The sequence below is a fragment of the Euprymna scolopes genome, chromosome 25 (assembly GCF_053919585.1).
Source record: "Euprymna scolopes isolate OS-2025 chromosome 25, ASM5391958v1, whole genome shotgun sequence".
Taxonomy (NCBI): Eukaryota; Metazoa; Mollusca; class Cephalopoda; order Sepiida; family Sepiolidae; genus Euprymna; species Euprymna scolopes.
The window spans coordinates 14,629,167-14,644,187 of record NC_136506.1 but is presented as its reverse complement, the minus strand read 5'-3'; the positions used below and the strand labels follow the sequence as shown (position 1 = coordinate 14,644,187).

At 32.2% G+C, this 15,021-nt stretch overlaps 1 protein-coding gene across 19 annotated transcripts in view; it reads right to left on the bottom strand.

Annotated features, from left to right (window-relative positions):
- The window catches only part of LOC145247280 (suppressor of lurcher protein 1-like), a 1,714,203-nt gene that overhangs the window by 841,805 nt on the left and 857,377 nt on the right, over positions 1–15,021 (bottom strand). For all 19 annotated transcript variants that reach the window (XM_080108885.1, XM_080108889.1, XM_080108891.1 and 16 more), the window contains one exon: positions 13,807–14,015. In XM_080108885.1, the coding sequence (XP_079965011.1) occupies positions 13,807–14,015 (209 nt within the window). The remainder of the gene's footprint in view (positions 1–13,806; positions 14,016–15,021) is intronic.

The window sequence follows — 15,021 nt, the reverse complement described above, 5'->3', positions numbered from 1 at the left end:
CATGTGAACGCTTTTTTTGATTAGGGAATATAAAAAAAAAATGTTTATTCAGAAGGGCAGAACCTAAAGCTGCATGTGCGTGCGGAGGTGAGAGAGAGAGAGAGAGAGAGAGAGAGAGAGAGAGAGAGAGAGAGAGAGAGAGAGAGAGAGAGAGAGAGGGGGAGATAGCAGGGTGAGGAGATAAATAGAGTTCGCGAGTAAAATAGACTCGCCTAGAACTTACACACACACACGTATATATATATATATATATATATATATATATATATAGTGAGGTTCGCTGTTTGATTGTTTGTAAATAACCAAGCAGTTCGAGCAGTGTAAAAACGGTGGGCGATTGTTTATTTAATGGGCATTTGATGAGGTCATTTGCGAACACTGATCCCATGGGCCAGAGGTTAGAGTTGCTGATTATCAATGCGATGGCTGTAGGTTCAATCCCCAGCTAGGGTAAGGTTCTAGTCTAGCCGCACAGATGCGAAACAGTACTGTATGTGGTTTACTATATATATATATATATATATATATATATATATATATATATATATATATATATATATATACATACATGTTACGGGAGGTAGTCACCACTTATGAAGAACCGAAGGCACATTGCAGGGATGGGGGTAGAGGTTGGAGTTTGGCCAATATTATGAGACCTATGAAATTGGAAACTTTTTTCGACTCTGTCTAAGAGTAAGAGACTAGTGATATATGCACCAGCCCAAATGTGGCAACAATATTCCGTGCATAAGCGAATTGTAGCTTTAAAAAGACATACCCTCCTCTCCATATTAAGAATGGTTTTCTAAATAATAGCATAGTTTGACTAATGTTGTAACACAGTATAAGAATTCAACCTTTGCAGCAGCCTTGACAATATCCTCGACTTATTTGTTCCAATTCATGTTGCCTGTAAATGATAGACTACAGAGTTTGAAAGATGAACTCTCAGGTAGGGTGTTATTTGACATGGCAATCGTGGATTAAGATGGGGTTTTGTAGTTGTTAAAGGAAAGAAGCTTATTCTTAGTAGTATAAAATGTTACCATTCAGCTACTGTGTCATTTCACCACAGGGTTTATGTCATTCTTTTGTTAGATAATAGCAAAGTTAAAAGTGTTAAGTATCTATCTATCTATCTATCTATCATATATATATATATATATATATATATATATATATATATATATATATATATATATATATATATATATATATGTGATAAATGGACAACACCAGTGATCTTGCTAGGCTAAGAATAGAAATATTGTTTTAGTAAAATAAGTTTAGCTGAAAGTTAATTATGTAAATAGTTAAGTTTATAGATTTAGTTGTAGTTAGCTATGAAATAACATAAGGTGCTATGAGAAGATAATAGAAGAGTTAAAAGTGTTATCTATCTATCTATCTAGATATCTATCAATCTATCTATCTAGATATTTATCTATTTATCTATCTATCTATCTATCAATCTATCTATCTAGATATTTATCTATTTATCTATCTATCTATCTATCAATCAATCTATCTATCTATCTATCTTGTGATAAATGGACAACACCAGTGATCTTGCTAGGCTAAGAATAGAAATATTGTTTTGGTAAAATAAGTTTAGCTGAAAGTTAATTATGTAAATTGATATGTTTATAATTATGTAAATTGATATGTTTATAATTATGTAAATTGATATGTTTATAATTATGTAAATTGATATGTTTATAATTATGTAAATTGATATGTTTATAATTATGTAAATTGATATGTTTATAATTATGTAAATTGATATGTTTATAGATTTAGTTGTAGTTATATACATAAACATATGGATTTAGAAATCTAAAACAATAATTGATAAGGGACATTGATGACGTCATATTTAGATAGGTGAGTGGAGGTCACGTTAAGGTGACGTGTATTTTAATCGGCTACGTCACTGGAACTGACGGATCAGCGACAAGAAGTAAGGAGTCTAGGAGTTTTCGGCAAACCAGTCGCACGTGAGAGTGCCTGCTCCAAGACTCAGCCTAGAAACGGAGGCTGAAAGAAAAAGAAGACGTAGGCGCAATGCCGACTCCCGGGGAAACATGAGACAACTGGAGTAAATTTATATATAACAAAATATAAATGATTGTCGTGTGGTCCCTCAGAATCACTCATCAGGATTCACGTATGTTTCATGTTATAAACCGTTGTATAATGTATATTCCATTTTAAATGCAGCAGCTGTGATCGACACTGTTAAGACGTGGCCTATAATAAGAAAGGTATGAGTTATTCTCTCAAATATTATATTTTCTAATAAGAATCCCTATTCAACGTATATATATGCATTGATATTCCGCTTTATAACACTCTTTGGATATGTATACATTTGTTTCCGCTTCATACCTGTTGTAGAGCGTGATGTAATCAGCAAATATACACATCTTAGACACAATTTTATGAGGGAGGTCATATTAAGATCGAAAATTATTGCAAAAGTTTAAAACTGAAAATGAAGCAAGATATTATACATTTTCCATTCCTGTAAATAGGAATCGATAATTTTACGAATTTGGAACCATTATGGATTTTTTTTTTTTTACAATTTTTAAAATGAACGCTTTTATGATTTCTTCGATGACGAAAATATGCATTCGGAGTAAAATATGGCTGTAAATACAATATAAAAAAAAAGAAGATATTTAAGTCCGTCATCAGTTTCTGACTAGTTAGTTTTTTTTTTAAGGAATAACAATAGCTGGAGGCAAGTGTTGAAGCTTCAAGAATTGTACGATCAGTGCTTGTTAGTTGCATTTATGTTGTAGTATTTCTTTCTGCTGAGTTGTTCAAAATGGGGGAAATTGACCAATCATGGAATCGAAATAATGCCAAATTGGTTGTATACCTATCTAAATGATACAAACATGTATACATTCTATCGAAATAACTTTAATCACTCAAGTAAAACAAAACCATATACTTCTGATAAACAGAAAATGAAATATGTTACATTTTCAATGTAATTTACATTTTTTTATACGAAATATTAATAATCCTTTGAACTCAGAATTCAAAGAGTTGATAAAATAATGTTCTTCATCTGATTGCTATCAGAATTTTTTCTTTTTTACAAAGGAATCATCACTTAGTAAGGTCCGAAAGCCATTCGAGAATAAGTATTAATGAATATAAGATGGTAGTATAGTAACTGTTAATGATGTAGATTGGATAGAATTTGATTATTTAAGGGGACAGCTCAACAAGAACTTGTTTACATTGGACTTGAAGGCTATTATATTGTAATCGGCCGAGAAACACACCAGTGGAACAGTGTTCCACAAGCGGCCAGTTCTAGGAAAGAAGCTTTGTTCATGGAATCTGTGTTTATATTTAGGCGCATATAGAGAGTGGGGGGAAATTGTTGATAGTGGTTGTAGCTAGTCAGGTGGTTTTTTTTTTGTGAAAGTTCGGCACGGACGGACTATGGATTGGAGCTTAGACGAACACTTGCCATGGAAATAACGATGTCTCTTCTGTGGGAAAGAGGTTGCAGGAAAGAGAACAGGGCATCACCTATTAAGATTCAGAGCTAGTTTTTAACTATATCAAGGCAAGATAGGAGCACCGAGCAGCTCCTGTGCAGAGGTAGCAACAATACTCCACTGTAGGACGTTGTGTGTAATATAATTTATTGAGATGTTCTTGTGCGATACTATTGTAGAGAAAGAACGGACGCTCCCTTTCCTTAATCAATCAACTATTTTACAAAACATATCAATATCAGATTTGTGTTTCATCAGGACGCTATGAAAAATTCATCTCTAGTTGCCCTTTAACAACTAAATATTTTCGTTTACTAGTCAAATAGAAAAATTACTAGCCAACCCACGTGATTTTTGGAATATGACATCTTTTTTTTTTTACATGGGGGTCACCTCTTATCAAGGCCCGAAGGCCACTCAGAGATAAGGGTTATTGCGTGTACAGTAATCAATCTTCGGGCCGTATGTAAATTATAAAGTTTATAATTATATGTTGGCAATTTAAGTTATTTATTTATTTATTTTTTTAATGGAAATCGCTCCAGACAAGGTGTGAAGCAACTTGATGTAAGGAGTTAACAAGAACGAAAGATTACTGTCTCAAAGACAAGAGATGTGTATTGACCTTAGTTTTGAAAAGAGCAAGAATATATGTAGGAGAAAAACAGCTGGAAAGGTGTTCCATAAGCCTGCAGTTCTTGCAAAGTAACTACTGGAATAGAAAGCTGTATTACAATGACGTATCAAAACAGTGTATTGATGAAAACCACTGGACCAACAAGTCAAACAAGCTGGAGCAAAAGAGGAAAGGGGATAGATCAGACAATCCTCAAGAACACACGCCATAATCGTATTTAAAAAAAAAAGACTGAGACTAGTAACATCACGTCTGTGAGAGAGAAGTTACAGAAAAGAAAGGGAGGCTGCCAATCATATTACAGATACGTTTCTGCACCCACACAAAGACCCGTGGTCCTGGATATGACCTAAAACTATATCCGATGGTGAGGCCCCACCTTGCGGGCCTTGGGGAGTGTGGAACCACCCTTTAATTGCCATTGCTCTCAGGTCCACTCTGACCCGAAGTGATAGTACCTGTTAGGGTCCCAACTATGGGTTAAATAGAATCTGACTAAGAAACGACAAGAAAGATATACATAGCATATTTAAATGGTCAACTGGGAAGAGGGAAATTATGTTCTCAACTGCAGTGTATATATATATATATATATGTATATATATATATAAGATCAAATAAGCTTAACTTTTCAAACCAAAAATACTTCAATCATTGGAGAAAAATTTGAACAAGGCCTGATAAATAATTCATAGCAAATAAAAGAGTATAACATTTTTATTCCATTAATAATATTTTTTTTTTTAGATTCTAAAATATTGATTTTGACTTTTCATATATACATCTTTATTGCCTATTGGAGAGAACTTGAATGCTTATTAGAATCTATGTTCGAGTGCCCAACGTCTTTTTGAACAGGACAACCTGGCATGAGGATACTTTCCTCTACAAATAAACTCTGACTAAATATTCAAAATCACAAAATATTTGTGGCCTACATAAGATCTCCTAACCCACACTAGCTTTCCCGACGAATGATGCATCGTCTCCAAGTGATGTTACTTCAAAGAAAAGCATAAAATTGGACACTCCACCAGACTAGATGAATTCTTGTCCTGGAATCCATTAAGACAAAGATACCACAAGAAAGATGTACTATAACATATTTAAATGGTCAATTGGGAAAAGGAAAATTACATCCTCAACTTCTTTATTTCAGTGTTTGAGATGTAAATGAAAACTTTAATAGAAAATTCAAATATCTACGTATCTCAGACACAGATCAAATGTTAGACCCAGGAAGAGGGTTTCTTGATTTCTGAGAACTTCAACTGTAATAAAATAGAAAAAAAAAAGAAGTGAAATATGATTTGCCGTCAGATTTCTGAGAACTTCGACTGAAATTAAATGGAACAAAAAAGCGATACACAAATACACTCATCCACAAAAGAGAATGAACGGTTCACATATCAGAGCTGCATTAAATGAAATCTGTTTCCCTAAAATTTAATTAATCTTATGGAAACTTGTGGATAAACATGATTATAGATATAGCTAAACGAAATTGATATGAATAACTGATTTTATTTGTTGCATACTGAGACATAACAGAAAATACTTAATAGTGCAACGTAGCTCTACTATTATTTCCATAGAAAGTGCTCAACCTAGCTCTAGGTTTTTGTTTCTTCTTATAAGACATTCAGAACAAGAACTCGTACTTTTACTACAGCAACTTTCCTTTCTTCCTTCGTGTGCTTAGTGTCAGGAATAATTTCCATGAACATAGTTTGCTACCTGTGGATCTAATCCCTGCAGATCTGCTTCACTGCTGATTACAATAAAGCACTACTTGGCCTTCGGGTCAAGATCAAAGTGTAGTATCTGTTCCGGCAGATACTGCACTTAAGATAATTTGTACCAGTCAATGGAGGGGAAACCCTCTATACTGGGACAATTATTATTTTTGGTAACCAGAGTGACCCCTTTTAGGGGAGCTGGTTTTTACCTCACATTAAAAACGGCCTTGTGCCTAATTTGCTCAGTGGGGGAGCAAATAAATACCATCTGTTCCGGCAGATACTGCACTTAAGATGATTTGTACCAGTCAATGGAGGGGAAACCCTCTATACTGGGACAATTATTATTTTTGGTAACCAGAGTGCCCCCTTTTTGCCTACTTTTAGGGGAGCTGGTTTTTACCTCACATTAAAAACGGCCTTTTGCCTAATTTGCTCAGTGGGGGAGCAAATAAACACCATCTGTTCCGGCAGATACTGCAAGCTATGACTAGCTATGACTAGCTATGACTAGCAAAGACCAGATGTGGGGGCAACCCCACATGCCTGACCTTTAACCAGCTCCCATTTCCCACCTCTCGGGAGCTGGTCCCCTTTTTCCCTTCCCCCTCCCTTCACTCCTCACATTAAAAATTGGTCTTGTGCCTAATTTGCTCGGTGGGGGAGCAAATAAATACCATCTGTTCTTCAGATGCTGCACTTCATTTTCTTGTTCTCTTTCGGTGGAGGAGAAATCCTTCACGACTGAGACAATTTTTATTTTTGTACCTTTTCTCCACGTTAAAAAACGACCCTGGTGTCTAACTCTGTCCCGTGGGGAGGCATAGTAAATAGGTACAATAAATTCCTGTCACGGACCATCTCATAAACAATCAAAGGCAAACGTTAGAACTCCCATACTGTTGTTCACCTTTCAGCTAGTATTCATTCTCGACTCATTGACCCTTATCTTCGAGTAGCACTTGACCATGATAAGTGGTGACCTCAATAATTCAAAACAACAACAAAAAGTATTATTTTCATTATATGGACGACTATTTTCATGTAAGGTGTTATTTCCACAACGTTTCCAGTAATGTAACCTCTGACCTTGTTCAGGTATATTTTGTCAAACTTGACAATTTCATCTCAAACTCTGGAATCTATAAGTAAGTTTGAACAGAACCATTTATTTCACCTATTGGAGAAGTCACCATTTATCAAGGTCCGGAAGCCACTGGGGGATGAGTATTAATGGGTGCCAGTTGATCATTGAGACAACAGCATAATGATAAGTAATGTTGAAATTGGGTAGAATTTGATTATTTCAGGGGACGGCTCAACAAGAACCTGTTTACATTGGACTTGAAAATGAAAGCAGCGTTGCAGTATGGAATTTCTCAGGCGTGAAATTCTAGGAAAGAAACTTTGTTCATGGAATTTGCATTTAGTTTTAGGTACAGATGGAAAGAAGAGGAAATTCTTCACAGTGATTGTTGCTGTTCTCGTTTCGTCGGCTATCATATATCACGATGTATGTTAAAATTAATTGACATGTGTAGAAGAGAAAATGATGATTTCAAGACTGATGTTCTAAGATTTAATCATTTCCGTGTTTCATTTATTTGCATTTAGAACTAGCAGGCCACCCGACGTTGCCCGGTCGTAAAATTCGCATAAATATTTGTTGTAGACCCGTGCTAACGGTCACAAATGAAAGGAACCACAAGTAGTGTAAAGTCTTTAAATATAATGTATATTTATCATAGAGAATACAGGAGCTGCTAAAGTGGTATGAGAGGTATGTGTTCGTAGCATGCGGTTAAACATGGTATGAATGTCTCCATCAAGTCGCTGAAACCAGTGGTATTCATAGGACTGGTTGATTTCATTAGTTCTCAAATAGGGGTGATTTGTACCCCATAACAATATTATATTTTAATTCACACAGAAACTGAGACCTTTGCGAGCGAGTATGATGCTTGTTCTAAACCGTTCACTTCTTGTAAATCAAAAAAATACTCGAGCTGAGATCGAAACCAAAACCTAAAGACAGTGAGTCAAGTACGATAACCATTAGACCAGCGTGACACGATCCTAAAAAAAATTTTTTCCAACTTATTTATTCTTAACATAAAGAAACTGTCACGTTTCACGGTCGCGCATGCACATTCGTCAAACAATTGACAACCAAAGAACAAATCTGATGACCCCCCCCACGTACCAATTTCTCAAGTTTAACCCCTTAGCTGTCCATTTTTTTCCCAATGAAAACGTACTAAAAAGTTGTCCACATGTCTGAATACTTTATATACAAAATTGCAAGTCTGTAGATAACAAATTCGTGGGGTATATAGGTTAAGAAGTGTCCTCATACACACACACATTCTCACTTTTATATATAGATATAGATTAGATCAGAGGTTCTCAACCAAGGGTAAATTTACCCATAGGTGGGGGAAAAAATTATATAACTGGGGGTAAATAATTGATGTACGTGATAATTTAAAAAGAAAAAAAAAAGAAAATGAAAAAAAAATGAACAACCTAAAAAGGAAAAAAGAATAGAAAAGAAGGAAAAAATAAAAAATAAAAGGAAAAAAGAATAAACAAAACAAAAAGAAAATGCAAAACATAAACGAAAAAAGAATAAAAACAAAAATGAAAAATGAATGGAAGGAAATATAAAGAAAGGGGAAAATTGAATGAAAAAAGAATAAAAATAACGATAATTAAAAAAAGAATTAAAATAACAAAAAGGAAAAAAAAACAAGAATGAAAGAAGAATTAAAAAAACAAAATGAAAAAAGAATTAAAAAACATATAATAAATGAAAAACGAATAAAAATAACAAAAATGAAAAAAATAAAAAAACAGAAATTAAAAAAGAATAACAATAACAAAAATGAAAAAAAATAAAAACAAAAATTAAAAAAGAATTAAAAAACAAAAATGAAAAGAAATTAAAAAAGAATAACAATAACAAAAATGAAAAAAATAAAAAACAAAAATTAAAAACGAATAAAAATAACAAAAATGAAAAAAGAATTAAAAATAAAAAATGAAAAAAAATAAAAATAACAAAAATTAAAAAAAAATAAAAACAAAAATTAAAAACGAATAAAAAGAACCCAAAAATAAAAAAGAATTAAACAAACAAAAATGAAAAAAAGAATTAAAAAAAAAAATGAAAAAAGAATGGAAGAAAATTTAGACAAAATGTGTAAAATTAAATGGGGAAGAAAGCTTATGACGAAACTAAAATAAATCTGAAAAGAAAAAAAATGAAATGAAAGGTTTGATTTTCTTTATTTTTGTGATAAGAATGCAGAACACTATTTTTATACAAAACCCAAAGTTCTAAACAATAAAAAAAGGTTATTTTTGACCTTATTTTTCTGTCACTTTATAATGGCTATGAGCTTTTCTGTATGGGATTAGAGGGCAAATAGAGAAATACGAGGGGGTCAATGATGAAGGTAAAGTTGAGAATGGTTGGACTAAGGCAAGAATAGCCTGAAGGAACTTGTGTATAGTGTGAAAATACATAGAAATGAAACTTGGCGAGTAAGAGTTATTTTTTAAGGAAATCACCACTTATCAAGACCTAGAGGCCATTCGAGAATAAGGGTTAATCAATGTAAGGTGGTATTCTAGTAATCGTTAATGGTATAGATTGGATGGAATTTGTATTATTTAAGAGGATGGCTCAACAATAATTGTTTACATTAGACTTGAAGGTTATTATATTGTAGGTGGCCAGAAAGCAGGTCAGTGGAAAATTGTTCCACAGGTGGGCCATTCTGGCAAAGAAGCTTTGTTAATGGAATTTGCATTTAGATTTAGGTACAGATAGAGAGTGGGGAAAATTATTGATAGTGGCTGTAACTAATCGAGTGTTTTTTTTGTGAAAATTTGGCGACTACAGCTCAGTCGAGCACTTGCCTTGAAAATAATAATAGAGTAGAGACTGGCTCGCAACGTCCTCTCTGTGGAAAAGAGGTTGCGAGGAAGAGAAAATAACATCAACTATATAGATTAGATCAGAGACTCTCAACCAAGGGTAAATTTACCCATGATGGGGAGAGGGTAAAAATATATAATTGGAGGTAAATAATTAACGTACCTGATAATTTCAAAATAGTTTTTTTTTCTTCAGATTGTCATGTCAAAGAAATTTAATATAATTTAATTTCATAGTTTTCTATTCGTAAAAAGGTTTGATTGTCTTTATTTTTTGCGATAAGAATGCATATAACACTATTTTTATAGAAAACTTGAAGTCCTAAATAATAAAAAAGTTTATTTTTGACCTTCTAATTTTTCTGTCACTTATGATGTTTTTGTATGGGAGTAGAGGATAAATGAAGAAATACATGAAGTCGAGAAGGTCAGTTGTGGAGGAAAGGTTGAGAATGGCTGACTTAGATAAATTATAGCCGTTGCCTGAAAAAAACTCGGCCAATATAATCTCTGTTTTAGTCATTCTTTGATGATGGTAAAATATTAGCAAGGCAGTGTAGGTACATGGAAACTTATGCACAGGAACTGTATATGACGTCAAATTTTAGTAAGAATCTTTTGCAGGAATTTGTAGCTGATTTATCCAGGTGTCTGTCATTCTGAACTTGTGTTTTCTAATTTGCTCGCTTGAATATTTTTGTAATGAACGCATCAAAAGGAAATACTAATAATAAAGGCGACAGATGGAAGAATCATTGGGTTTTGCTTTACGAAAGACACGGATCAACACGGGTGTTTCATTCCGAGTGGTGAAAGAGAGCTAGTTGAAAGGTGTTTCCTAATTAGAGAGGAAAAGGGATAGAGGGGTGCAAGAGTGGAGAGGAAAAGGTGGAGAACGAAGAAAAGAAGAAAAGAAGAAACAATAAAATGGAAATTCGTAGAAGTGGAGGAAGAAAAATGAAAGGAAAAAAAAAAGAAAATTAAAAAGAAGATGAAAGATGAACGGAAAGAAAATTTTAAGAGAAAAACGAAAAGAGAATCGATAAAAGAAAATCGAAAAAAAGAAAAATACAAGAAGGAATATTTGGTAATAAAAGAAAAACAAGAAAGCGAAATAAAAATAAAGAACGGAAAAAATCTTAAAACGAAAAAGAAAAGGGAAACATTGAAAAAAAAAAGAAGAAACGAAAACAGAAGATGAGAGGGAACGAGAAATAATGGTATAACAATCGAGATTTGACACTTGCGAGTAAGAATGTGGTCAGCAGCCAGAGGGGAATTGATAAGGAGATAAGGATGATGTTACAAACGTACATAAACGCAGATAACATGTATGAACACGTAAATATATACACACATTATATACATCAGTATATAACAGTATTAGTCGGAAGTGGAACATCTCCGTTGTTATGTCATGTTACCGGGAAAACAATGTTGTAAAGAATTAGAAATGAGAGGGAAAATCCCAAGAAAAAGAGAAAAACTAAAACAAAAAAGAAAAGAAAAAAAGAAAAAAGAATAAAATATAAAAGGGAAAAGAATAAAAAAACAAAAACAAAAATAAAAAAGAATAATAAAATGAAAAAAGAAATGAACAACACAAAGAGGAAAAAACAACAGAAAAAAAACAAGGAAACAATAAAAAATAAAAGGAGAAAAGGAATAAATAAAACAAAAAAGAATAGAAAACAAAAATTAAAAAAAGAATAAAACCAATAATTGAAAACTGAATGGAAGGAAATATCGAGGAAAGGGGAAAATTGAATGAAAAAGGAATCAGAATAACAAAATTTAAAAAAGAATAATAAAAAAAGGGAAAAGAATAAAAACAAAGTAAAAATGAAAAAAAAAAAAAATGGAAGAAAATTTAGACAATATGTGGAAAAGTAAATGAAGAAGGGAATTTATGACGAAACGATTAAATAAATCCGAAAAGAAAAAAAATGAAAGGAATGAATATTTGAGAAAAAAAAGAAAATAAAACAAAAGAAAAACGAATTAAACAAACATTAAAAATAGAAAAAAAGAGAAAACAAAATAGAATTGAAAGGAAAGAGAAAAGAAGAAGCAAAAAATAAAGAAATAGAAAAAGGGAAATAAATTAAATAAAAAAAGGAAAAGAAAAAAGAGTACGATCAGGAAACACACAAATTCAATCAAGAAATTTGACAAGCGAAACACGAAAATCACACCTGAATAATTGTAATAGTTAATGAAGACAATTACGTAGATGTTTAGCATACATTAAAACGTTTGCATAACGAAATAAACTCAATTATTAAAAGCTCAAAGAAGTGGCATTCATTTTAAATTCAAAATGATTAAATTAATTATACTCTATGAAAATTTCGCAAGTTCTAAACGTTTATCAGGCAACTTTTCCTTTGTGTTTATTAATTTTGTAAAGATAAAATTCCGGCTTTTTTATTTTCTGGATTCTACATTTTTTTTTTTTTTTTTTTTAAAGAACTAGATAAAATATATCCTACACATACAATTATCTTTCTGTGTTTTCTGTACTAGAACAAAACCTACAATAAATCTGATAGATCGATATTTGATTCTAACTGACAATTTCTTTCTTGTTATCGTTGCAGAAAAGTAATAATGCATTTTAACTAGCGGGAAGTATATATTTGACTTCATTTTTGGAACAGTTCTAGTAAGAAAAAGAGGAAACAATTATAATTTTAGTGATTTTTAAACCAATTTTTTAAATAATGAAGTAAGAAAAAACATTACTTATCGAAACATTTATTGAATAAATTTTAATTAAAAAAAAAGAAGCTATCTGAGAAATAACATTTCAAAATATATTTTTTAAATTTACAAATAAAATTTACTCTTTTAGAATAAAACAGCAGTAAATGTGACAAATCGATAGTATACTGTAAATAACCGGAAGTAGTTTTTGTTTTCATTTTCGGAAATCGATAGGATTCTAACTGAAAAATTTCCCCATTCTTATCGTTGTACCTTAAAAATAAAGTTTGTTCGCTTTCGTTTCTTTCCAAAAATGATTATTCCATGAAAGTAATGAAGAGAAATTTAAATGACCTAAAAAGTGCAAAATGTGAAGGATATCTTCCTATTTTTGCTTAAAGGTAAAGATATGAGTTATTTACTTTATATTTTGATCTTTTCACTTCATGACTTACACTTTATTTTAAAAATTGAAATACTACGGTGCAAGTCCATAATCCCCCTTAGAAAAAACAACAACAAAACTTAAGAAAAATTTATATGGTGTACGTTCTCGATATAGAAAGAAAATATCGTACGCCAAAAATCATGTCAATTGATCAAGCAGTTTTGTTTAAAAAAAATAAAATAAAATTTTATAGCTTCACAATGATCACCAATTTCTAAACGACAGGAGAGATGATTACAAATAATTACTGGATTATAGAATGCACTTCTTAACATGAAGTTTTGAAAATACTTAAATTCATCACTGGTTAACTCCCCCTTAAAATAACTTTTCAGAAATAGAGTTTAGAATCAGCCTTGTACATTATCGTAATGCAAGAAAAAGGGAGATATAGTTTAATATCAGAGATAATAACAAATGCAATGAAGACATAAAAAATCAAAGAAAAAGAAGGTTTTTTTTTATATAAAAATAAAGACGATAGGCATTTTGATGAAGAGAATAGTGAACATTCCAGAGTATATATAAAAAAATAAACAGGTTATAAAGCATTTGAAAAATTGTCACAGATAAAGTTATCTGCAAAATTAAAGACATGGTCATCAAAGACTTGGGATGAAAGAAAAAAGAATGCAGCAAGAAAATATTGGAAACAAAAACAAAGAATAAAAAATCAGACTACATACATGAAAATTAAAGATATATATATATATATATATATATATATATATATATATATATATATATATATATATATATATTTATATATATTCCATAAAAGCATGCATATAATTTCCAGGAACTTACTTTCATCTAAGAACTGGAATATTCCTCGGAAACCGGTATAATTTCCAGGATCTGAATCCGAGTGAAACTCTAAGATGAGACTGCGCCCAGAGGAGTAGTGTTTCTTCTGTATAGTACTGATATTTCCACACTCCTCATAGTTCCAGCTGCTGTATTGGTTTACTTCGGCCCGATCAAGATCCAAGAAGAATTTTAAAAAGTCTGTACACCTGCAAAGAGACAAGAAACAGAACGTTTAAATAAAATCAATTTACTCCAATCAAAAAACAAAAAGAACAAGTGAAGCATGCATGGTCCCCCGTGAGTGCACAGTGAACGAAGCATAAAAAATGACTAAGTTCAGTATTTGCCCCCCCCCCCTCTGTTTAGCCCAAAAAGTCCCCATGGGACGTCAAATCCTGGTGAATTCTTGACCTTAACATATGTAAACTTGAGTTATGCACCATGCAAAAAAAGAAGAAATGACTAAGTCCATCATCCTCCCCATGCCCATTTAGGCCCAAAAGTCCTCAAGGCTTTAACATATTAAAATTTGAGTTCAGCACCATGCAAAACTGCTAAATAGAGACACACAGAAAATTTTGGACAAATATCATTAAACAGTCCCAAAAATGGAATGTTTTATTAGCCCTAAAAGAGCCCCTGACGCACACTCAAGAGTTATCGCGAAGTATAGACAAGCAAAATCATATAGAAATCCGTTAGTTACAACTTTTCAGAAAGTTTTATAAAAATTCAAGGCATCATTTTTTTTTTTTAATAAGCACAAAAGTGTAAATTTTAGCCACCACTATGGGGGGGGGGTAACCAAAGTTTTCCCAAAAAATCCGTTCTGTTACTTTTTTTACTCATATCATGTTTAATGTTTGTGCAAAATTTCAAAAAAATTCCAAGGCATAGTTATTGAGAAAAGTGCGGACACACGAACGGATGAACGAGCAAGGGTGAATTTACAGGTCCAAAAAATATACAACAATTTCCAGGACGAACGGACAAGGGTGAATTTACAGGTCCAAAAAATATACAACAATTTCCAGGAGGAACGGACAAGGGTGAATTTACACGACAAAAAAATAGACAACAAATTCTTTAAAGCCACTGATATTTTCTATCAAATTTCCTCTGATTCATTCCATATTGGTTTGCTTTGATTTAAAACCTCATAGAAAGTAGAGAGTTCCCCTGCTCAGTTTGTACCAAAGTGGTGCGCTCTTA